Genomic DNA, 27,270 nt, shown 5'->3' with positions numbered 1-27,270 from the left:
AAGCACCCTCAGGAAGTGTAGTCGCTGCTGGGCCTTCTTAACTGCTGCAGTGGTGTGTGCTGTCCAGCTGAGGCTCTCCGAAATGTGAACCCCCAGGAACTTAAAGGTGGCGACCCTCTCCACTCTCTCTCCATTGAGGTGAAGGGGGGCGGGTTCTGGACGGTGCTTTCTGAAGTCTATGATGATTTATTTTGTTTTGCTTGTTTAAAGCAAGATCTATTTTATTGATCTTCTTTGACATGTATTTCTTGTGATTTGTGGCTGAATGTATTTATTTTATGAAGTTGAGTTGGCATTGAGAAGAATATTTCATATCCCCGTCTTCAAAACATTTTTTGTCATGACATGGAAAAGACCCAAAAGACCCAAAATATGTATTTCTTCCCTTTGTGTGAAAATGAATGAATACTAGATCAGATTCAATGAAAAATGTATCTCTCTTCATCTTCCAACCAACCATCTGCTGTCACTTTCCGCAACAGTCCCGCTCTGCTGCTGTGAAAACAGACGTTGACATTTAAAGATGGCTGGTGTACTCCCTGCTGTATTCAGTTCCTCCGATGCCTGCAGTAGGAGCACAGCAACATCTTCAAGCAAATGGAGCTGAGTGTGTCCAAAAATCCTGAATTTGCGACATCAGTTTAGAGTGAAGTAGATGTCGTCTGCCTTTTTGACGTCTTTGCACTTTGATTTGAGAACATCTTCTAGTAGCACTTGGACTGCGACATTATGCGGGATGGATATGTTATTAAAAACTAAGAGATGTATTCCAAGGAATATAAAGAACTTCCTAAACGGCGTGTGTAGGCCGCAGTAAATCTGGTCCAAAACCACGGAGCTGAATTTGGGCCACATGCACAAGAAATGTTGCTTCTCCTAAATTGACAATAAATCTGACACATCCTTAGTCCAAAAGTTAAATCACTTGCAACAGCGACACAGGACACAGGCCAAATCAGATGATTTACCAAACCTCAGGCAACACCTATTGCTCAGGCCAAATGCCTGCAAATGTACTCAGTGTGAGGTTGAAAAAATACAAAGCGACCAATGTTTCATGTGAGATAGATTCATCTTAGAGTCCTGACACAACTCCAACATAAACATTGTGTGCATGATCTGACTGCAAGACATGATCCTATGAAAGTTTTTTTTAAAACATCCTTATAAGACCGGTGTCCTAATTGTATGGTGGCAATACTGAAAGGCACGGTAAGGGAAAGATGGAGAGTCCCTTTTCTTACTAAAGAGTTACAGTATGGTTGGACAGAAGAAGATAGACCACCCTGAAAGCAACATTTTCAATGACCAGAGTATGAAAGCCACACGCCTTGTCAAGAATGTTTAAACTCAAGATCTTAGAGAAATAAACAAAGAATGTATTGATGAATAGCAAACTCAGAGGCATGTATTTATAGTTATATTAATGGTGTTAATGTCATTGGACCTTACACATATTACAGCGAGTGGATATTAGGAAATATGACAGCTTTTTGTGCTGAATTGATTGACCTTGGCCCAATACATTGAAAGAATGTAGAAGACTCGATAAACAGAGTATACTTTTCTAAGAACTCCAAGCAACACTTTATTACTCATCCTAAAGCTTCTTATTAAATTAATATTCTGCTCGTCCTGCGTGGGTTCATTGAGTCCAGAAGGCTGCAGTTCAGAGGAACCTCCAGAGGGATTAAGAGAAGGTTAATAATCAAGCTCTAATCAATGTTTATTGTGTGTATTGATTTTCTCTTCCAACATTTCCCTTCTCTTTCTGATCACCTCTCCATTTATTTTCATCACTCTTCCATACATCGTCGTGCGGTCGTCCTTACAGCTCAGGGTTTTTGCAGTTCAACGAAACAAATCACAGCAGTTGCCCATGCACACAGTAAAGTTATTTCCACTTCTTTAGGTCTTCCAACCCTGTCGGACACACCGCAGCCAGCCACCACAAACACAAACACACATGCACGCTCACATGTATGGAGGCCCACAGTGGAAATGTCTCTTCTGTGGTTTTTACCCATAAAGCTCATGGGCCTCAGTTTCATCCTGTGCTTACTGTATGTGCGGCACTGTATATGCTTTTATTTAGATGTATACTACTAAATCCTATGTTTCATCATCAGAAATGTGCATAATGTATTTACAGTGAAATGCCCCACTTCAGCTCATGCATAGTACATCTCGGTAAAACCAGGCAGCAATCCAAAAAAAGAGGGAAAATGGGGGTTAGCGGAGGGTATAGTAGGCAGGTGGGAAGTAGTAAAATATTCCACTCTAAGGTAGTGGAAACTTTTTTTTCACTCTCTCTGGTTTTGCTCTAACCTTTAATAGACAACTCATGGTGAGAACTATCCTTATAAAAGATCAAATCCAAGGAAAGACAATATGAGGTGCACGCATGAAGGAAATGCCTCTGGGACATGTAAAGAAAGCGAGGGACGTGATATGGACCATATTGAATATAAAATCCTTTTTGTCAGTCGGTGCCATTTCTGTGATCTCATATAGACCAGCGGTATTGTTTAATACTGTGTATCTTGGCACCACGAACGCAACACTAGATCTGCAATACAAACGTTTCCCTCTCCGCTTCTCTCAGCATCTCTTCGCGTTTGAGTTCCTGAGGTGAAAAGGATGTCAAAAGTAAAAGTGAGATGATTAAATGAATGATTCATTTGAGAAAACAAATATCTGTAGCTGCACAGTCTTTGACCCCTGAGAGGAAAACATAAATTGTGTGAAGAGTGCTGGGACAGACACAACACCAGAGGAACAGACACAGCCAGACAATAGCTTCAGGGCAGCTGCTTCAACATTGAAGCACACCCACACACGCAGACGCAAAAACAAAGTCATGCCCTAGAGGAGTGCAAAAAAGAACAACAAAGGCAAGTGAATTAAATGAATTGAACCATTCATATCATTTTAGCTGGCTTTGACACAAAACTCTTGGTTACACCCAATTGCGACTTCAAATCTATCATCCATCTCAAGCTGAAATGACAGAATCTGATACACTGGGAAACAAGCACTTGCACCGCCCTTCACCCCTAACTTATCGACCACCTGCTTTCCCAAACTGTAGGAACCCTCCCAAAGCAAATACAATTTAGAGAAACACAGGAAACATACTAATTTACACCAACTTAACTCAACGTGTCATGAAATTAGATTAGTGTGACCAAATGAACTCTGAAGGGCCTCAAGATCACCTGCCGCTCGCGTGTGGCGTGTGTGTGTGTGTGTGTGTGTGTGTGTGTGTGTGTGTGTGTGTGTGTGTGTGTGTGTGTGTGTGTGTGTGTGTGTGTGTGTGTGTGTGTGTGTGTGTGTGTGTGTGTGTGTGTGTGTGTGTGTGTGTGTGTGTGTGTGTGTGTGTGTGTGTGTGTGTGTGTGTGTGTGTGTGTGTGTGTGTGCGTGTAAGGTCTGTGAGTGTATTCCTTTCACTCGGTGAAGGAGTGAGAGGCAATAAGAGATGAGACACGGACAGAATGGAGGCCCAGACAGAGATAGAGAGGGACGTCTGGACGGCAGATACGTTTGAAGAGAAACACAATGCAAAAGCTGGAACAGAGAGATAGGATGGGGAGAAGAGACAGATAGAAAATGTGTGTGTGAATGGCTACAGATTTGTCTGTAGCCATGGAAGATCCTGTGCCTGCAGCTGTTTAATATCTGTGTGTCGCTAAGATTAGAGGAGTTTCAGTATTTTGACTGCACCTTGTAAGAACTTGCCGCACATATTGATTGATACAATTCTTTTCCATACACCTTTTTCCATTAGAAGAGAGTATAATTGTTGATTCTCAGGAAGTGTAGCATCATCTTGAACCCAAAACCGCAAATCACTTTGTTTGATTATTCATTCGATTATAAATGTAACATATTTGAGTTCTAAATATTTGGTCGGATAAAATAAACAATGTGTATATACAACTAGATGCTATGGGAAATTGTGTATGAATAATCAGGATGATTCTGTGGCATTTCCTAGACTTAACACCCCAATAATAATAAAAAGTAAGGTAGGTTAAAGAACGTTGAGAAGCAAAACTGATGCAATAAAACATTTATTTGTGTAGCTCCACTGATGCAGAAAAAGACAAATAAATAAATTATTTCCATGATAGTGTTAGTCACTGATGGGAGATTGATTGCTTTAAAATTGCAAAGGAAAGGATAAAGTTGAGACCAGTACATAAGCCATAAGGTTAAATGCCCATGAGACGTGAGGTATAAAGTTAAGGGGAAAAAAGAAAGAATGGAAATTGAGATACTCACTAACAGATGAGATGAAGAACTGGAATATAAACCAGTCAGACTGGAGACAGAAGGAAAGAGTGAGAAGAAAACCCTTCACTGCCATATGGTAGAGAGTATTTGGCTTAATGAGGCGTGAGGCCATCCTCTCCACAGAGCATCAGCCAGTCAGATCACACATGAATGAACACTCTGATAGGGTTAAAACACAGCATATGCCAACAGCTAGTGATATGGAACCAAACTACTGCTGCTAGGAGGACAAAGAAAGAATAAAGGAGGATTGAACCAACTCGGGCCACAATCCAACAGCCCTCCAAAGAGCTGAAAAATACTCAGGCAGAAAAAGGAATCTGTCAGCATAAGAGTTCAACATGTTGAAGCTCATTGCTTCTGAAAATATTCTAGCAAGAAGAGGGATTCATGATCAGCAGGGATCCAGACTCTGAACTGGTGGTTATGCCAAAAAAACGAAATGTCAGAAAAAGTATAAAGACCATTCAGTTTCAGTGTCATTACCTCAGGTTAAACCAGGTGCATTTTGCGCATACAGATCTCTCAGTTTCATTCAAATAGACGTTTTTATCAAACCCCTTGGCGAAGCAAACAGTTTTTGAGGAGCTACTCAGTAAGAAATGCAGAAGAAGAGCTGCTTGTGTATCAATTTGAAGCCAACCAAACGAAAGGCATACTACACTAAATCTAAAATAACGAAATTAAGACATAGCTCCAGACAAGGCATAATACAACTTGGACGTGAAGATGCTAGGTGCAAACATTAAGCGATTGCCAAAATCACTACATTCATTCGGAGGGGGGCATATTCTCAAAACAACTAATGTCAACCTTATGGTGGCACCAGATTAAATGTCAGTATATTGCTAAAGTCAGTTTGCATTGATCCTCCCAGCACAATGAACGTCTGGAAAAGAATTCATGGAAATCTATCCAGTAGTGCTAGTGAGATACTACAGTTTGTATCAAAATGGTGGACCGACAAAACTGCGTAGCTGACTGATAGACCAGACCAGCGTTGCCATCTTTACAGCTTTTAATGTATTTCTTTGAAGAAAAACATTATCACTATGATATAAATAAATTAAGCCCACTTCGTTATGTAGCTGTTTTAAGGCATCTGTGTAAAACCAAGATGGATTTTATTAGCGATATCTGAGCTTCCAGTAGACAACAGGTGATGAGCTCACAGTAAGTGATGATGGATGTTATGAGAATACTTTGCATTGCAGAGACACCATCATCACACACATCCTGTCAACATGGCTGACAGCTGAGAGATGTGTGAGTCGGTGGGAGAAAGAGATAGAAACACAGAACCGGAGAGAAAGTAGGCGTAACAGAACAGGGTCCAGCTGTTAACAGCATGAAACGATTCACTACAGTTTTTATCTCGCTGATGTCCGTTAGTGTGAAAACCCAAACATTAGTCAAGGCTGATCACCTGTTAGATGCAACCGAGGCATGTGGTGACAAGTGATCGCTTCGACCTGCAGTCTTTCTTCACTCATCTATTGATCCTCCCATTTCAAAACACACTGACAGATTAATTAAAACACACAAGATAAAGTTTCAACAGAGCGGGGCCTTATTAAAGCACAGCTGCCACTGTTCGAGAACAACCATTGAGGGAAGACATCAAACAGACAATAAATTACATATTTTCCCCACATTTTCAAGCTTAATAAAAACTGGAGTGTGTGTTTAGGCTGCAGGAGAGTGCGCAAGCTCCAAGCAGAAGCTGTGGTTTCGTTCTGGCTCTGGTTTCAGTGCGACACCAGCAGGAGACTGGAACGGTGTTACAGGAAGCTCAAGCAGAACAGCTTCCTGTTTTCAATTCATCACAATATCTCATCAAATGCGATTAGTCTCAGTGTGCAGGCATGTGTGTATGCTATAAATATGATTAGACTTTTTTTATAGAACTATATAGACTTCAGGCACATGTTTTCAAACTTTGGACTTCACACCAAAAGGGGCTGATTGCTTTAACAGGCAGACCCGCTGTGTTTATTTGGATTTTGAGGGAAGTACAGGCAGACTAATTCCACCTGTCAAAAGAAACCAGTCTCCTTTCCGATGTTTTTGCTCTATTTGAGTCACCTTAACACCACCCTCACATGTTCTTGTGTGTAGACTGTCGGTCAAAATATGAAGTCCATAGGGAGATACAGTATCAGCACATTTGATTGGTTAGATTAAATCCCTACCATCAGCTTTACATTTCCCTTGACCAGATGCTTGGTGCAAAATGAGCTGTGGAGATTCATTGTCTATATATGGACGTCTCTAATTGTAATGGGAATATTGTAATGTTATTCAGTGAGCACATTGATGCTCCCTTAAGGATTTGTAATTTCCATTTTCCATACTCCTCAAACCACTTTTGCAAGTCTCAAGTCCGAATGTCAGATTTGCTTGCAAGCTTTTTTTATAATGTATTCTGGGGCGTATTCATGTTCCTTTGGGGACAGTCTCTCTGAGTTTATGGCTCCTTTCTGCTATTGCCACCTTCACAATTGTATCCCTAGTGCAAGCAAAGGTGTACACATAGAATAATTATGAGTGTGTCTTTCATATACTGTCCACCATCTTGGACTGTATGGGGCATCAAAAAAATAATAATAACAAAACATGTATAACACTCAGTTATTTGTTATGTTTTCTGATGTATTTATTTTTATTTTTAAAGTGTGGTGTCAAAGTCAGGTCTCCCTTGAAAAAGAGATCGATGATCTCAATGGGACCAATCTGACTAAATAAAGGTTTGAAATGAAAAATGTATTCTACTAGAGACAGTGCACTACCACGACTCTTAGACGGTAATGCCAGAAAGCTATTCTCTACATTTTTGGACATCTCCCATTTGAGAACATCTGTACATCTGTTCAGATGATTGAGTGTTGTATAACAGGCTTGATCAAGAAACCACATGCTGACATCACAGGGGAGATGCATCACCTGCTGAAAGATAGTTCTTGGCTTCAATAGTGTACACATACGTATATGACATACAGAGATATGCACATGTACGTACATAACACACACACACACGGTCATCTTTTGCTTCCGTTTTGCTGTCTTGTTCTCAGCTATCTTTAAAATGTTATTGTCCATTTTGTTTGCATTGTTTTATTTAATTTGTGCAAGGTACAACCCACACAGGAAGGAAATACGCTTAGTCTCTGAAAAACTTAGATTTTATCCAAGAAAAACACCTGATTCAATCAGTCCATACACAGATCAGATTATTTCAGCTATGTTTGCAAATAAGAGTTTTTAAACAATGGAAATGCTTCATTCTAAATTATGCTTGTCACTTATCATCATCAGCCGCAATTTGCGCTGTTCTCATGACCCTTACCTTCTCAGGATATGAACCCAAATAAGATGAATGTGCATGCCGGCACACACACAAACACACACACACACACACACACATATAAACTGAGTGAAGCAGCCTAACATCTCCTGCCTGGGAAATACTTTAAGGAAGTGGGGGAAGAGGAAAGCAGGCAAACCAAAAAATAAATAACTCCTTTGTGTCGCGACTGTATAAACAGTGCAGCACATTACAGATTACTATAGTAGCCCAACTGATAAGAAACTTCCTGAAACTGTTGATGCATGTATAAATGTGTGTATGCATGAGTGGAGTGAAATAAAATTACACATCATGAAAAAGATATTAAGAAAGATAAAGAGAAACAGAGAAAATAAAGAAGAACAACAGAGACAGAGCGTAAGGATTGAAAAACTACTATGTGTGTCCCAGTTATTCAAAAACATCATCTGATAACATATTTCCTTGTTTGGATATGAAACATTTGCTGAGTTTCCACAATTTTTACACAAAGTGTCCAAAAGTCTGACCGAGCCAGCCAAAAGAGTATAATGTGATTGTTATCTATTGTAAATATTAGCACAATTCTGAGAACATTGTGCCTTCAACTTGACTCTTTAAGGAACGTGATGAAACTTCACAACCTGAATGCAGCTGCCAAATAACGTCACCGAAAAATGTAAACTAGGCTTACTAGACCAGCGGACCCAATTCTTCACTTTGTCACTATCTTGACAGAATAAAATTCCAAATGCTCCACAATCTCGACAGTTGGTTGGCAGGCAAATGGAGAAAATACAGAACAAAACTGAAACGAAAAGGTCTAGCATAAGTGTGTGTGTCCTATCTGAATGGCAATATATTCCATTAGCCCAGGAAAAAAGTTTACTCCAAATACCATTATCCTGTAAATGGCAGGCCCTGTGGGAGACTCTTGTCCAGGGAATCTTGGCTCTGTTTAAACGAGCCTTGAGGAACGTGCCGGAATGAGCTATTCAAGCCGTATTCACTCACTCTGGCATCAGAATCAGCCGTAGCGTGTTGCATGGGATTACGCATGTACCTACTGCCAGAATCACTGCTGGCTAGGATTAGAAAATGTTGATTATAACAACGGTGGCAACAGCTGGAATTGACATGATGGGGTTCTTGATTGAGGGACATAATAATTCAACAGAGCCTCATTATGACCAATTTAAAGGGTTCAATAATTCAGCAATGGACAATCAGTGGTTGTAAAGACACCTCGCCGTTTTTAACCACATCCCTTTTTTTCTTTCCGCTTTCCTTTCAAAGGTCATTCCACCTCTCATAATCTTATTTAAAATCATCTTCATTCCTCTTGATTATATTTTTTATTTCCCTCATCTCCAATCCTCCCTAAGGAGTAAGCCCATATGCCAATTTCCACTGAATACCAGCCATCCTTTCCAAATACATGCTTAATGAACTTGCAAGAATGTGAAATTCAACCACCATTATTTATCTAATTCCAGTTGGTATGATTGGGGGTTTAAAGACATTTATTAGAGCCATTGCACTGTTATGTTCAGGCAGCAGTCTTTCTTGAAAGTGCTACGAAACAGACATTTTTATTTTTCCTCTCAGCCGCGTCACGGCAGAGGGGTTTAGCCAACCCGTAAAAACAGTTGGTCTAAACGGTGCATGATACCAAGTTAAGACCTAGCTGGAAGACAAACAGCCAGTCATCCTTTTTCATTTCTCAAGAGAAGTCCTCCTTATATATTAGAGCTGCTGGAATCAAGATAAAAGCAATACAGCCGAGCTGCCGCGAGATACCAAGGGCTCACTCTACGCTGATGGCTTGGTTACCACGGCAACCGTATGAGGTGAGAGAGAGGACATACGTGCACAGAGTAAATCTCCTCAGGAATGCAGGTATAGACTGCCTCCTTTTCTCTGTTTCTTCTTTCTAGTACCTTTACACATCTTTTTAACCCTAAATGAACATGTAGAATGGCTTGGCTACTCATCTCATACCCTAGTTTTTATGAATCACATGCTTCCAAGTGCACCAATCTTTCCTGAAAGAGGACTTTGAGACAGATGTTCAGTTCAGACAAAATGTTGACTTCAATACTCTTTTACATTGATGTATAAATCAGGCTGTTGCCAGGGGAGTAATCAGAGAGAGCTTAAGGGGAGTGTGTGAGAGAAAAGAGTGAATAAAGAGATGAGAGTACAGGGGAGACAGAGAATACTTGGTTTTGGCTGCATAAGTAGGACAACAGTGTTGTGGCCAACAAGGTGCGCCTCATGAGAATTATAAATGCCAAGTTTCCTTCAAAATAAAGAAGAGTAAAAGAGATTTTTTTAGAAGAAGAATGAGAGAGAACGAAGGAATGATAAAAAAACGTATTTATGGTTTCTCTTACCTCCAAGAAACAGGTCCCAGCTGGCGTGTTCTCCTTTATGGAGGCATTGTAGAAGTTGCTGGAGAACACAGGTGTGTTATCGTTAACATCCTGGAGCACAATGTCCACCTTGGCTGTGGAAGACAATGGCGGGCGGCCTCCATCCATTGCTACCACAGTTACGCTAGGTGCTGGCTCTGATTCGAAATCTAGGGCTGTCGCTGTGGTAATGATCCCTGTGACCGGGTCAATGGAAAACCAATCAGAGTGAGAGTTTTTGCCCTTGAGGAGGCTATATCGTACGTCCCCATTGGGGCCCTGGTCCTTGTCCCTGGCAGTAACTTGGAGAACAAAGGAGCCAGGATAGACAACCTCAGGAATAGTCTGTCTGTAGGCCTGCTGGTCAAATAGAGGGGGGTTGTCATTCACATCAATCACCTGAATGGTGAAAGATGACTCTGCTCTGAGGGGAGGCGTGCCGGAGTCTGTGGCCATAACCCTCAGGTCATACGAATCCCGTTCCTCTCTGTCCAAGACCTGGTCAACATATATCAGGTAGATGATGCTGTCCTTGGTTGTGAGGGCAAACTTCCCATCACCCCCCTCAAGAGATACATTCACATTAGCGTACTCTCCATAGTCGGGGTCTGTGACAGAAATCCGAGCTACGTACTGGCCTGGTTGGGCCCCTTCAGAGATCCTTGGTGAGCCGTCCTCACTCAGAAAGATGATGGTCATGGTTGGCTGGTTGTCATTGAAGTCACGGACATGAATGGTCACAAATGCATTGGTAACCTGAGAAAATGCACATGATTCGTGTTAGTGAGTACTGAAATGAATCTACTTTGCATTATTGTAGAGGACAAATACGGTTAATTATTTTCTTTTAGGAATCTTAGGAATACCCATAATGCAATTACCTCAGGTTGGCTGGCGTTATCCCTGGCCTGGACCACCAGTTCATGAACCCTCTTCAGTTCATAATCCAGGGGCCTATTCAAAGTGATGACCCCTGACTTGATATCCATGACAAAGGAGCGATCAGGGTCACTCTGACGCCGGTTGATTTCATAAAGGACAAGACCATTATCACCTTCGTCCTCATCTGTTGCAAACACCTGGAAAGATAAGAAACTGAAATTAGAAAATACCCTGAAACATTTGGATTTACGGGCGCAGGAACTGTTATTGAAGTAACAAATCACTGTCTAAACCCTGATAAGACTTGAGCTAACCTGTAGGATGCTGCTGCCTTGTGGGAGACTTTCCGAGATAATAGCATGGTATCTGCTCTGATTGAAGAGTGGCGCGTGATCGTTGATGTCCGTCACAGTGACGTCTAGGGTCATGGATCCCATCCTTTTTGTTGAGCCCCCATCAAAGGCCTCAATGACCAAGGTGTATAATGAGCGCTTCTCCCTGTCCAGAAGACCATTGACTACGAGATCCAGATACAACACCTTGTTAGCAGCTCTCTTGGTCTCCAGTCTAAAGGCTTGGCCTACATTACCCTCTCGTATAGCGTAGCCTTGAGTGGTCAGCTGGTCCTTATCCGCATCTGTTGCAGGCTCCAGGGAAAACCTTGTGCCAACTGCTGTGTGCTCAGGAATTTTAAGAACGGCTTTCTTTTTGGGGAACACAGGTGCATGGTCGTTGATGTCGTTAACGGTGATCGACACCTCAATAGTGACTCCTGTCATTGTGACAGCGATGAAGCTATAGTGGTCTCTCTGCTCACGATCCAGACGTTGTGCAGTGGTAATGATGCCTGTGTTTTCATCGATGTTGAGATCATTGCTGACGCCTGTGCTCTCATGGTCCGAGATGAAGTAAAGACCTCCGATTTCACCAGGTGGTAACCCAGCGCTGATATCACCAACGATGGTCCCTGCCGGCTGCTCTTCATCCAGCTGGAGCTCCAGTGCTCCGAAGACAGTTGTAGACTGAACAAGAACAAGGACCATGCATAAATAAAAGACTTGCGTTCCTCGCCAGGAACACAAACAAGGTCCGCTGACCCAAACCCTCCGTCTTGACCCTTTACTGGTTATCGTCATGGCTGGGCTCTGCTACAACTGTAAGACGGAAACAAGAGAGAAAGAAAAAAACACTTTAGAGAAAATATTATTACAGATATATTTTATGATGTGTAAATTGAGAAGGAACTACTTTCCTTATCCTCTATTTAAATACATTTTGAAAATGATCTTGCTCCGTTAGCACAAAATGAAAACAAATTGTTATTTTTGTTTAGTATGTATTTGTAATCCTTGAATAACAATGTGCTAACACTTAAATAATCCACAACCTATAAAAGACACTGTGTGATGTATTTGAGCTTTTTTACAAATGAAAATTATATATATATGGATATAAATAAGAGTTTGGAAAGAACTCTTCAGCAGGATTGGGAATATTTGAAAGAGCACATAAATGGAAGGCTAAATCTGTCCAGGATCCACATTTGCTTGGACCACATTGAGGACAGAGTCATAAACTATATGTAGCTGAAGGATAACACATCTTATTCACTGGATGAAAACATTTTAAAGTGTCCAGAGTGGTCATAAACTGAAATCCAAAGGGAAAACACATTAAAGACACTGAAATGATCCTTAGTAATATTTAGATTTGATGTTTGCATAATATCCTTAAACACACACACACAAAAACACAGACATACTTAAAAAATACATGGAATGCATGGGAGCTTAAGTATATGGCTGCTTCAGAAGAGCCTCTATGGGTAAAAGCAGTCATTTAAGACTGTAAGCTTAGCCTCTATGTTCCCCAAACTCTAAATCTTGCACAAATCCATAAAGATAATCTCCTCCTCATGCTAATGCTATATCAATCTTATCAGTCATAGGCTGGTCCTAATCATGAACAGATTCACATGCTGTAAGTATCCACAAAGGCATGCATCAATCTAGGGTCAAACTCTTTTGCAAGACATTCTTTATGTTCCTGGTGTGTCAGAAGTGTGGATTTGCCTCATCAGTTGGCAAATTGACTGCAAGAAAGGCATTCGCAAGAGTTTAAAGGGCTATCTAAAACTCAGTTGACACTGTGAACATTATCCTGCAGCTGACCCACCATCTGGTACTTCCAGCAAGTTAAAACAAACACCAATAATTATTTGAAAATGGTATTTGACCCAGGTTTGACACACATACTTTAGCTCACTGTAATATAATTCTGGAAATACAAATTGAACCTGTATGGCCGCTCCCAACTCTCACGAGATAGAGGCTCATTTTACCCCTTGATGAGGTCTACAAATATTTACATTGTGCTCAAAATCAGACCAATTGTTTATGCATGTTCCTCTCCCATTTACAAGGAAAGATTTATTGAGCGTGTAACTCTTGAAAACATCCTGCAATGTGGAGGACCATCAAGCCCTAACAAAACCCATTCATCACAGTTGGAGTCCAGAGGGATGCTGCTTTAACAATCTTCAACACTGAACACCTAAACCCTCTGGAATGTGAAAGAGTCCTGCTTAGATTAGCTCATGTTTGGTGCACATGATCAACACTATGGATGTGTGATGCAGGCAAAGGGTCAGTAGCAGACAGGAGGTTAGTTATCAATGGAGGCTTTTGGCTAGGGATGTCCCGATCACCTTTTTTTGCTCCCGATCCGATTCCGATCATTTGATTTTGATAATTTGCCGATACCGATTTTTCCCGATCCGATCTTTATGCAATGCATCAAAAAAAAAAAAAGCATTCAAGTTGTCCCTTAAGGTTATTTTTTTTTATTTAAATTAGATATTCTATCCAACATGGATATAGCTTCTTTCTTTCACAGCAGCATTGGATCAGTTCAGTTGTGCAGCATTGGATCAAAACAAAATAAAGCTTTCAGTACTCGTTAGCTTACTGCTACAATTAGACACTGCGCCCTGCCCACTCTGTTGCCAGATTTGAGAGAAATAAGCAACCAGGTCTATGAAAACAAGCCCCAAAGAAGCAACACATACATGATGTTGTGTAATTTGAAACCAAAACTAAGGCCTCAGGATGACTTTAAGACTTGAACATGGTCATTTTTGTTTTGTAGCATTGAATACAAAATGTAAAAAAAAGTATTTAAAAAAAAAAAAAAAAAAGAAATCCCGATCCCCGATTTTTTTTCCGATTCCGATCTTTTGAAAATCACGTGATTGCCTCCGATCCCCGATCACGTGATCAGATCGGGACATCTCTACGTTTTGGCCTTTGCTGGCCAGCCACATTCAGACAGACAATCACTCCCCTAGTGCATGTACGGTCTGGACAGTTAACTTTAGGAATGTCTTTCACCTCTAGAGGGAAAGCCAGCCTGGTGTCGGCTGCAGTGTCTGACTGCACATACGTTGAGTTAAAGCGTAGCACCCTCATACACACAAAAGACCATACACTTCCCTTCCTGCAGGTTGATGGAAAAACTGAGTTCTACTCCAAAGAGATCAAGAGGATGTTTTCTAATAAAGCATCAGAGTAAGGTTGCACTCTGCAGTCAAAGAACATTCACTGAATTAGTTACTATATATTGTGACACACATACAAAAGCTGAAATATTTTCTCATCTTCCAGATAAATGTAATTATTTCATTCAAGTATTCTCAAGTCTGTAGTGCAAAAAAAACCATGTATGTTTGCACGAGTACCTCATTATTCACATGCATTGGCAATATTGAGTGAAAACTATTTTGTTGTTAAGGTTCTAAATGTACAAGACTCCTGAAAGAATATTTAAATTCTTTATATATGAGCAGAATATAAAAGCAAATGAAAAACATTATTGTATATATTATTAATCTTCCTCCAATCATCCTTTCCACAAGTCCTTCTCCTGACCCTGACCTTCTGCGGTAGTTTATGAGCCCTCCAAGGAGAAGGGATTAATAAAGTCTATAGCTCCACTGGGACAGAGAGAGGGACACTGAGGCTGGCCCCTCTGGTCGCTGACCTCTACATCTGGTCCAGACGTGTGCAGCGGACAGTTGCTGAACTCCTATGCAAAGAGGGAAGCTGAGCTGAGCCTGAGCACGTAACACCTCTCCTTTGTTGTTTTTTGCTGGGTGTCAGAGTAGTTGTGTGTGTTTGAGTCTATGTGACTGTCTTTCTGAAATAAGCACAGGAGGAAAAGAAAAAAGTTGAAAAAGGAAAAGCCTCAGAGATAATTAGGGGGGTAATGATGTTAAGAAAGACTTATTGCTGCCTTTGGAGACCCTGCTGTGACAAAATGAATACCCTATACAGTATCATATTGCAACCATTGAGAACAACAGGGAGGACAAAGATAGCAGGAAAAAGTGGATTTGGACAAGTTACATTTTGACGAGTGATTATGGCTTTGTCTCGTCTGCCTTATTGTCATTAGGGACCAATGAGCTGATTCAAAAAGAAACAAAGGGTGTATTCAAAGGAGAGACATGTGTGTCTCTTTAAATCTTCTTTCCCTCATTGCTTCAGTTGAGTGTCAGTGAGAGGTTATATTGATGAACACATCGCACGGCAGCAATCTGTCATTAAGCAGTCGGTGCATGACATCATCTCCCTTTTGACGTGTGCTGTAATACTCTTGTGCTTACATTGGAAAACACTAACTGATGATGAATGGATAGAGCAATGCCTCAAATATAGCTTGTGCTGAAAGGAAACTGGCAGAAGAGAAGGGAAGTTGAAAAGACAGCCACCTGATTCACTCCCTCTAGTGGCACTCTTCATAACATTCTGCTTATAATGATAGATGATGTTAAAGTTTACATGAATGTGTGTATCTCTAACTTCATTTCAATACAAAGTTATAAACTACAAATCAGTTTGAACCTGTATTTTCTGCTTGAATGGGGTTTTGTACATCCATGTCTTTGTACGGCTGCACAACACATGTGCAAGCGAGCAGTGACATCATCTCTGTGCGACCACATTGACAGGCAGGTCAGACCCGGAGGGCTCCATGCAGTCTCAGCCACATTATATCTGGCATTGCACCCCCATAATCTCCTTCTGCTGTGCGCAAGCCTCAAAGCCTCAAATGCACGGGCCTCCACTCCTAAGTGCTGTAACCATATAATAGAAAACCATAGTGTTTTTTCTATAGGATGTGACTATTTGAAAGAGTATGTGTACGAGGATGTGTGTGAATGTGTTCATTTTGTCGTATCTCAGTTGTGGGGAATAGCTTTTCCTCATGCAGTTCCAATTCTGAGCAGGCCCCTCTATCTCCGTATCCCTCCCATGTCTGTCCCTCCTCCTTCCCTCCGTCAGTCCCCTCTAATGGACTAAGCAGATATAGTAGGGCACGCTATAGCTACCTGTGGGCCAAGCTAAACAGGACCAAAAGTCACGTAGTTCCAAGGAAGAAACGGCCACTCGCTACCGCTTCTATCTCAACCATGTTTTTGTGCTTTGATGGAACAGCATTGGATTCAGCTAGTTCCTCAGCGGTTGAGAGGTCTGGCATTGACTGTAGATAGCTGGCAGCCACTCATTTAGCCCTGCAACTGCTTCTGTGTAACCCAGAACAAACATTGGCCAAGTCTTATGATTGACAGTAAAGTCAGACAGGGGAAAGAAGTAAAGGAAAAGGCTGAGAAATTCAAAAAAAATACAGCCAGACAGTGGATTGAACTTTGTCTTCACACATTGAAAACCCCAACAGCAAAAAGGATAAGGTTTAAAGAACAAATGTTCTCATATTGCAACAGCTTTCTTGCAAACCATTGCAAGCCTGTGCCCTATATTGTGTTAGGATTGGAGATGGTTGTAGTTTTAGTGCCATTTGATAGCGTAACAAAAAAAAAAGTTTTATGACAGTTCTCAGCAAGTGTACAATTACAGGGTGGCTAAAGTGACACCAACTCATTAAATGACTGAGAATAAAAGGTTAGGCCAGGCTGTGGTGAAGCAGGCTTTGTGAGAAGAGGGAAGGAGGGCTCGGAGGCTGGTGGGGGGTAAAGGATGGAGGAATGCTTAGCATCTCAGTTTTCATGTCGTTTGGGTTGTGTGTGTGTGTTTGGGGGGACGACAACTATGACCCCTGTCCCCCCCTTGAGTCGCCTTATCCCGGATCTCTGGATATAGACGTCCCGTTTGAAAACCAGCTGTCACTAGAACTGTGACCATATGCATGTGTGTCGTGTGTGTGTGCGTTGGTTTTTAAATCCCATTCAATTCATCTATAACTACGTTTCCTCAGTTCAACTTTTGCCTTTTCCTTCCTCCCAGACTTCATCCAGACTACACTAAAGTTGGATATCAGTTTCAATTTATTTCCATAGCTTACTCAAGCAAAATGAAATCTTAAAGTATCGTAACACCAGCCCCTCACTCAGCCAGACGTCCACTGTCTGGACACTTATACACACACTGAAATATACGTGCTGCACTAAAGCACAATCAATAATTCAATAATAATACTACTATGTGCCAAGAGAGTTCATGGCTTTGTCATACAATTGGGTTACCTCACCCAGGGGATCCCTGCGGCCGTAAAGGCTCTCACAACTTGAGAAACCCAACCTATGTATCTGGTTTGTGGAGACGGGTAAAATACAAGTAAGCACTTTTGAATTAATTATGATGAAGTGAGTTCCTTGGTTACGCCGGAGGTCAATTGGTTGATCTGATACAAAGTGAAAACTAACCCAGCCACAAATGCATACTTTAAAGGGGAATGTGAAAGAAACATTGGTAAAACTCAACTGACATTAGATACAAATTGTATCTGGTTCGCCCTTGTATAACCAAGAGTCCTATAATATTTTGATCTTGCATCATAATATCTAATCCAACGTTTTCCAGTAACTAAAATCTCTTGTACCGGGGAACCAAACTGGAACATTCCCAGTTTAGCATAACTCTGTGAAAGTCTTTGTTTAATTCTGTCCCTGAAGTTGTGCTCTAGAGTTTTATTTTATTACTTATTTCCTACATAAATGTCCATGTCAGTGACATCAGTGGACACAGAGCGTAGGTAGGGGGGGGGGGGGGCACGTCATCTCAGAGAGTAGGTCAGTTCACATTGAGAGCGTGCCTCTGTGCCAGGTGCCTATTGAGACTGAACACTTTCGTTTCATATTGCAGTTTTTGTTCCATTCCGAAGAGCAGAGTAGAAAAAATAAACTAGAAGACACATGTCCTATTCTCTGGGATAAGGAAGTGAATGTTGCGTGCATGTGAAATGTTTTGTTCCAATTCAAAAAGGTATCATAGAGAGATATGTTCTAATTGTTTGGCTTTATACTCTCCTTTGGATTCAAAATGATGATGGGAAAGTGATGTACTGTATAAAAGCAGACTTTTTTCAATTTTTTGTTTCATCCTCAGCCATAAAGAAACATCTCTTGAGTGTCCACATGTTGGAAATCTGTGATTCATCTGTTGCATCCCGTTTTTAACCTGCAAGAAAATCATCAAAATGCTCTTCACAGCCGTTGTACATTTTTAAATCATGACTCCTTTAAGTTATCAAATCTGTCACAATTCGCTATGCTGCTCCTACTTAAGCTCAACTTGTTTCTCTGAAAGACTTGCATCTCTTCACTAAAGTTCTTACTGAACTCCATGTGGATATGAGTTTGGGAAAAACAACCGCATAAGAATCCGAGACTCTGTAGCAGAGGCAAGACAATTCAAGGCTGTTGCGATGACTCAGATTTGTTTATTTACTCTCACTGTGGATGTCAGGCTGGAATACAGTCACATAATGCTTACAAACTGCATCAGGTCCCCTGTGACAAAACGTCCTAGATTTTTCCCAACAGGCGGAGGGAGAAAGAAAGTGACTGTCAGAGATGGAAGGAACAGAGGAAGAAGTGGAACTAGAGATGCAGAAGAGAAGTTTGATTCTGAATGAGGTTTCCTAAAAGAAACACTGCCACGGTGTCAGAGACGGGAATATAAATAAGTTAACCATAAGCTGAGTGAGTGCTGAATCTCACACACACACCCACACACACGCGGACTCACACGCACCCACATAAATAATGTACCCTCTGGACCGTCAGTGAAGCCATGCAGCAAGTGAAAACACAGCCGGAGGTGATTCACTAACCCCTCAACTTTCAAGGCCACACTGCCAAGTGAATGTGCAGCGGGTTTGGTTTCTACAATGAGTGAGTCTTTGTGTGTTTTGAATGTATATTATTTGAAGAGAAACATTTAGAAACTGGCTGAAAATTAAGGAAAAATATGAAAAGAGAATAATATAAAAGAAAAGAGTACAAGGTCAGCAGGGTAGAAAAAAAGATTGGTGAGGCAAGATATCCCTGAAGGTGAAGCAACAGCTGCCATCTACCATCACTCCTCACCCCTCCCCATCAGAGCATGTTTAATATCCCACAAGGGCAAACGTCGAGCTGAACCAAGACCCTGACTCCAACTCCATTACCTCACTGGTGAAATTAGATAAATACGCTTATTTGGCTCAAACAAATGCCTTTATGAAATGGATTAGATTTGGATGTAATTTGATGTGAATGACCCCTAACCACTCTAGGGTTGTTGTTTTTTTTCATTTCGATTGTAATGAATACTAAATTACTTATTTTCCCGTTTGTCATTGTGTAGCAGTTTTGAGAGTCAGCTAATTTGCTAACTTGAATTACCTGTGGGGTTATCCTTATCGTAAATGTATAGCTCAAAACGTAAACGTAAACTTAACCAAGTCTTGATTTGAATGCTTAACTTTGCGGGGACTGCTATGGGGATATATGGGAAGTAAGTCCCCAATTTGGAAATAAGAACTTAAGTCCCCACTATTGATGAATACAATAACACACACACATACAGTATTATATCAGAAGAATAACAGCATGTGTTACTGAACAAACAGAGGATAAGTGAACAGACAAAACACTGAGCTAATAGCCAAAACAGGATCAAGAGAAGGGAAACCGTAGATCCATCTTGTAACATACACACACTAACACGGGCAAGCACACACTTTAATCTTTTTCCACATTCCAGCAAACTTTATAATTAGTGGCACAGCCTAATAGCAAACCGGGCAGAAGGTTTTCTCAGGTCATGGTTTTATAGCAGAAAAAACATAAACATTAATCAGAGCGATAAAACATTTTTTGAACAGCCTGCCAGTTAAGGTTAACGGAGCAAAGTTTTCTTAGGGTGAAAAGAGGTCAGTATCCTCCGAACAGAAATACTCTGTGGTTTTTTTGGAAAGACAGTCTGGCATCTCTATCTCAGATTATGGGGTGGCGACTTAGCTTATTAGTAATAAAATTATCCGTCAACCCTCGAGTTAGTGGCGCGCCGGCAGCTGTTCTCTAAGAGAAAGCCTTTGTATCATGTTACTCCATTATATTTCTTGTGCTAAGCCTGGGAATTAAGTCTGTCCGTCTTTGTTTTAATTTGTTTTTCAAAGTCAAACAGACATCAATAAACATCAGATGCAAATCATGACTAAATAATACAGAGATATGATAGATGGTGTGAGGATTCAAATCAACAATTAACTTCAGTACTGATCAATGGCGCTTTGATTCTCTGACAGTAATATCAATGGCAAACTAATTACATGTTTGATCCTATTAAAAGGCCACTCCCAATCTCTAAGATGCCATGAAACAAAAAACATTTCTCAATAGCCAACTTTTTATTTGTACTGCTTTTGTCTCACACACACATCCAGGATCTGAATCCTTTAATTTGCATAACACGCTGTAGTACCTGAGCCGCGGTGCCCTACATGCAGCTCGCAGCTCTGTGCAAGTGTTTGAAGCCACCAGAAGCTCATCTCACTTACTTCATTAAAAACACATGAGACTCTACACACACACACACCGGCTCTCTCTTCCTCTCGCTGCTTGCCTCAGAACTTAGAAGTTTATCATCAGTCATGAACCCAGAAGGGCAGCGGTTACCACATTTCATTCATCTTCACTCAGAACCGGTCCAACATTCATATATTCATGAGATTAATGAAAATAATACAACAGCTCATTCAAAAACATGTTTGCATATACTGCACACAGATAACAAAATCGATTATGAGAACCGATTAGATTTAACATTATTTCTAAATTATGTAATTTGTTGATAATGAGAAACAACATTTAAGAGACTAATCAAGCCAACATTTTAAACATCTGCTGTTTTTGGACATTTTATAGCTTACACAATTATATTAATGAACAAAGTCATTGATAGATTTACTGTTGATGATATGAATCATTGGTTGCACCACAAATGAGATTTACACAAGTATATTCAGAGGCCACACACTTCCTTGCGTGCAAAATACATGCACAGAAGCCAACTCACTGCTTCCATCCATCTATAGCAACAACGAGAAACCCAGAGTTCCTCAGATTAAGCCACACTTTGGCAACCGCGGGAGCCAATGTCACAGGTCCAACCCACGGTTGAGAAGCACAGGATGGGAAACTCGAGACAACACCACACTTTAGAGAACTTCCATCTGCAGCTTCCTCCAGGAATATTACAACCCATATCCAACGGTCATTATCCCAGAGCCGAATCTGAAGGTGTGGTCGGGGCCAGTTCATTTGATCCAAATTTGAAGATTGCACTGTAGTAAGTCAAAACGTTGGAGACTTGGTTTATCTGAAGGAAAGTGGAACTATTCCAAAAGTAGTCTCACTATAGACAGACAGCATCTACTGCCTTCCAATGGAAAGATATATGTTTTTGAATATTTAGCCAGTGTCTGTAGTCTTTCCCATTCAGCTGACCTGATCATTACACTAACAGGATCCATTCCCTACTGCCTGGAGAAAGATCATGAATAAGGATGAAGGCGGTTACTTCAGAACTGGGCATCAGAACAAACAAAAGTTGAATTTCACCATCTAAAAACTCTAGCTAGTCAATCACTTTGCATCTGACAGGGGAGTGCAGTCATTTCCTTTGATTGGTTGAGGCAGTCATACAGTAATATCTTCTCCAGAACAGCAGATAGATGGGTCTTCATATTGTAAGTATAAAGGTAACATCTGTGTTTCCTCTTGGGAAGGCTACAGTACACTGTCAGGAAAAGAAAAAGCTGCAGTCCGAAAATATGAGGTATGACTCAGGATGATTAGGTATCGGGGTTTGATTCATTCTGCCAGAGTTGATTTATTATTAACACGTTTCTTTGATAACACATTGCAAAGAATGAACTCAAGCCTCATAATTCAAACTTTTTCTCCCTTCTGTTGCAGAAGCGAGAATGAAAAGTGAAACAAGCCCGAAAGGTTAATGCTAAAGGAGGATAAGAGAGAGAATACAAATTATGAAACCATGCTTTTATCTTTGTTAATTTGTGTAATACATATTTAAGAAATTCTGCTTATGCACCAATATGCCTAAAGGTCTGCTACAGAGGTAATTAAAACCAACCTGATCAGCCACATTATAATTACAATATGATTTGGGGAATTACTTTAAATTTCATGATAATAATCGCAGCAAGATGGTAGACTTAGTGATTGTAGCTGCCATGGCAACCAAGAGGCCCTGAAGGGGTGAAGTTAATGAAATGTGGAGCAATCAGCACTGGGGATTTCTTATCAATGGGAATCTTATTTTCCAACTCTACTACCATGTGGATGGATGATGCAAACAAAAGTGGCTTTCCAGGAAATCAAAGCTACTCCATCACGCCATATTGAGGCTTAACACTGGTTATAGTTTACATGCTGCCTAATAAACAGACATTTCATGAAATCCCCTCAATATTGAGTCTTGGGTTTATGTAATGGCTTAGACGGTGGTCCGAGAGGTAAATAAAGACACCAACACAAACCCCAGGCATCAGCAAAGTGCAGTTAGTGAAAGACGGAGGGTAAATAATTCCACTAGCTACTTGTGGAGCCAAGCAAGAGGAAAACAATCGTTAGTTGCTCGGTTTGCTGTCATCTGCTACCAATGTAACACTGTCAGGAGTGTGTGTTCCATTTCTTTAACTCTGAAAACAAAAAGGTTATTTTGACTCTTCTTGTTTTTAATTGTGCCAATTTAGCATTTAAAGCCCTCTGTATAGTTTAAGGATTGGGTAAGGGCAAAGAAAGAAATATAATTGGGTGAAGTAAGGTCAGTTCTGAGTATGCTTACGTGTGTGTGTGTGTGTGTGTGTGTGTGTGTGTGTGTGTGTGTGTGTGTGTGTGTGTGTGTGTGTGTGTGTGTGTGTGTGTGTGTGTGTGTGTGTGTGTGTGTGTGTGTGTGTGTGTGTGTGTGTGTGAGGAAGTGTCTGAGTCACTTTCCGATTGGTGTACTGATTTCTCTTGCACACAAAAAACAATACCCAGGAAAAAACTATTCTAGGATACAATATGACAGATTTTTGATTGAGCTGCAACATTTGGGTGGGAAGATGCTTTGTGTTTTTTCCCCTCACTCTTTTTTTCTCTGCTGGCAGTACTCCATGATTCGATGAGCTGGAGATATTACAACAAATCCTTCACTCTCTACAGTTTTCTCTGCAATATTGTTTGTGTGGTGTCTTTGTATTTTTAATTAAAAAGTCAGACATTCGACTGTGAGAAAGGAGTTATAGAGAAATCCATGTACATAATTAAACTTGACTTAAAAATACTAAATTCCCTTGTTATGGGTTGGGTTTTTTGGAAGACAAAAAGAGGACAACAGTGTGTACATTACAGGCATGACTTCAGTGTCAATGTGGGTGGTGAAGGCGCAGTTTGATTACACTGTATATCGCCAGAGTTTAAAGTAAACTCTCATAATTGCTTGAGATTTGGAGAAGAATAAAGCCTCAACTTGGACATCCCCTGGAGAAATACCATTAAAGTAAACAAAAAAAGACCCTTTAAGGCTGTGGACGGCAGTATTATATTTCTTCTTAACCAAAAGCCAAAATGTATTCAAGCTTGAAACAGAGATTTAACAATGTTTGCCAGCATGATTCATAGTAGCATCTGTTTTTTTTAGAAAAATATGAAGAAACCAAGCCAAGTCTTATGCCACGTTGCTGCCAACATGAACCCCAAATAATCCGATAAACAATGAAGGGATGGGGGTTGTAGGGTAGAGGGGACTCTGCAGTCACCTCCCCCAAAAGTAATTGTAATATTTCTGTCTTACAGTGGATGCTGTTGTCTAAGAAGAGCATTTATTTGGAACAAAGCCCTGATGAGAATACACTGACAGTGGCAGTCAGTATAATGCTCATCCATTCAGCTGCACTGAACCAAATGGAGAGCAAGGTAAACAGCTGACTGTTTACTTTGTTGATAAGCGCCTCCAAAAGACTTGACACTAATTGAATGAATTGACCTCTCTGCCTTGACACACTTGGTACTATAGATAGTGTTAGAAACCCAGTTTGTAATGTGAACGACAAGACCTATCAGTTCTATGCGGTGTTATTGTATGAGGATAAGTCTATCAGAAGGAGGTCAGGGGTCAAGGTGGACACCTTATCTGCCATACCACCATTTAATGTACAATATATTTAAGAATCAATCCCCGATAGAAAATAGCCTATCCAGAGTTTGTTACAATCCTGCTTTTGTAAAGGAGACCCACTAAGCAGCTGATGTGAGTAATTATGAGTTGTTTGTACAAACATGAGCTCTACTCAGTTGCAGCCGCACCAATATCCGTATGGTTTCTATTAGAACATGTCTTGCTGCTGCACGCCTCATAACTCTACAAGAAACTAAACTCTGACTGGTTGTACGCAGACCAGAGGCTGAGAATACTACAGAGCCAGAGCACATGGGAAACATGTAAGTGGAAAGTGTAATAATGCAAAGATACGTATCCTTCTTTACAGCAAGAAACTACGAGCTGTGGATGCCAACGGACACAAGATATGACTGGAATAACTATTGTGGTTAGGCACTTAAATATGCCCCTGGGTTCCCTTGTTTAGCTTTTGGCCATGTAAACAGAGAGTACTGGCAGCCATAAATACACTTTGTGATTAAAATAAGTACAACTGTGTCAGAATGTATTTGCTGGATATTAAAACTATTTAAAATCCTCCTGGACTTCTTATTTGTATGTTTCAGGTACATGATCTTTAATGTCTACTTAGATAGTCCCTCTGCGATTTTTGGTTCTGTTTTCATAATCGTACAGAAAAATGGTAACCTACACCAACAGCAGAGCGCACCCTGCTGTAGTTAATGGTCTCAGTGCCTTGCTCAAAGGTGAATAGCAGTATTTAAAATGCTCTCCACTAGTGATACCTCACAGTCTTCTTAAGTGGTCTCACCAGGAAATATTAAGTAGATTGGTCCACTATAGTTGTTTCCCTTAAAGTGGTCCGGACCTCAATCCATAATTAAGTATATTCACACACACTAGGAATCCCTGAGGAGGAAACCACTTACTTACAGTCAACATATAGTTCCATAAGACATAATAAGACGCCTACAATATATACAGGCCTACTGACTAACCTCCCTTTCATGTTCAGCATATATTTTGAAAAGAGATTTTTTTTTTTTTTTTTTTTATCTGGCTGTTTAGCCAGGTTGTCTGTGAAAATGGATCAATAATCAATACCAGGCGATGCTGCATCATCAGGATCCATTGATCTAATACTATTGTTGCCTCTGTAGTATGGTTTCCCTACATCTCAGTACCCGGACAAGCTACCAGCTCAAGCATGCAAGGTGCAGATGTAGGGTGCACCCATCTATAGGGAGAGCCAGAAGCTCCCACCCAAAAAGAGCAAATATCTCTACCTTTCCCCCTTATTGATCAGAAGCATCAGTGCACATGATGAAAATAAAGCAGCTGTCACTTACATTCATCTGACCCACTCCACAGCTCTGGATGTTTGCTCTGGATCTCCTCTCCAAAACTGATTAGTATGCAAACGGGTTTCCAATTCCCCCTTTCGACACACAATCCACCAGGACAAAAATCTTGAATGGAGCCTCTCTGGCCAGCTGGACTGGGCTTATTTTTTTCTTTTTACATAATATCCACACAAAAAATGACAGTTCCACAGATGGTCTAATCCGATAGACGGGTAGGTTATGTTATTCCTCCAGTGAAGGGTCTTTTTTTGGTCCCCGTGTCAGGTGAGCGCGTTCAGATCAGCTGTGAATCTCTCCGGTTCCTTCGCTGTCTGCAGAAGAAAGGATCCGTCTGTGGCTCCGCAGTGCTCTGCCGGCTCTTTCGCTGATCTTAAACGTTTCTCTCCTCTTTTTCCCCCCTCAGCATCCAGTCACTCAGACTCGGCGTGTGTTAGTATGCGCTGAGACAGAGCCGCTTCAGGGCACCGTGCACCTCACCGACTGAAAGCCGACTCCTCCGCCACAAGGCCCAGCCCCCCTACTCTCCTCCCCCTCCTCCTCCCTTCAGCGACTTGGGTTGCTAATTTATTCGGGTAGCTACACAAAAGGGGGGACAGATGAGAGGGAGGCTGTGGAATACAGTGGGGAGAGAGAGGAGAGAGGAGATTGGAGAGCAGACTTTGGTGCCCCCCAGCTCCGTGCAGTGGAAGTAGTCTTTGAAACAAAGGGGTGCACCATGCAGCATCAAAAGAGCTCAGCATGGCACATTGTGTATGGAAATTAGTCATTAAAAGCATCATTCTTATTTACCCTCTTAGTGGCGACTTACTGTTATTATATTATTCAGAAGGATAACCATACACATTTCAATGTAAGTCCCTGTATGAACATTTAAGGACATTTTGGAATTTATCTTGTGATTTTATATTTTTCTGAAGAATCAATATTTTAAGTAATGCAAATCCTCTTTTTCTTATCATTCTTATAAGTATGGATTGGTGTGCCTATTATGTATTTGTAAGTGGTTGCTTTTAGAAAAAAAAATTGGTATAAGGTGTATACAGTATATCTCTATCTAAATGTGTACATAATCATGTGAGAAAAAATAACACTGTTTTTTGTTGTATTTCTTTTATTTTTAACCTTCGTCAACTGCACATTTTACAACATAGGCCTATACATTTTTGTTCAGATGGGATTTAATACTACAATATTTATTTTAATTAAATAAATAACTAAATGAATCATTTAAAGTAGGCTTACTATTAAAGTTGATTTCAAGGTGCAATATACATGGATCTAAAAGCTAATGGCTACAATCTGAGAAACGAAGCAGCAAAGCAGGCTGGGCTGAGATTGAGACACACACACACACACACACACACACACACACACACACGCACACACACAAACACACACCCCTTTGGACTGCTAGCATCAGCAAGACGGGAGTCATTTATCACCCCAGATTTTAGGTCAAGCCTCCACCTGCATCACTGAAGCAGAGCGAGGGAGGCACGCTGTGTGGAGGTGGGAGGTGT

General features: G+C 40.8%; 1 protein-coding gene across 1 annotated transcript in view; it reads right to left on the bottom strand.

Moving 5' to 3' along the window:
• The window catches only part of dchs1b (dachsous cadherin-related 1b), an 84,662-nt gene extending 58,427 nt beyond the window's left edge, over positions 1-26,235 (bottom strand). The window contains exons 1-4 of the mRNA XM_079650656.1: positions 25,736-26,235; positions 11,232-12,071; positions 10,917-11,114; positions 10,018-10,791 (exon numbers count right to left, since the gene is read on the bottom strand). Coding sequence (XP_079506782.1) covers positions 10,018-10,791; positions 10,917-11,114; positions 11,232-12,053 — 1,794 coding nt within the window. The 5' untranslated portion in view covers positions 12,054-12,071; positions 25,736-26,235. The remainder of the gene's footprint in view (positions 1-10,017; positions 10,792-10,916; positions 11,115-11,231; positions 12,072-25,735) is intronic.
• Between the last annotated feature and the right edge of the window lie 1,035 nt (positions 26,236-27,270).

The sequence above is a fragment of the Notothenia rossii genome, assembly GCF_949606895.1.
Source record: "Notothenia rossii genome assembly, chromosome: 9".
Taxonomy (NCBI): Eukaryota; Metazoa; Chordata; class Actinopteri; order Perciformes; family Nototheniidae; genus Notothenia; species Notothenia rossii.
This window is presented reverse-complemented; position numbering and strand designations above follow the sequence as displayed.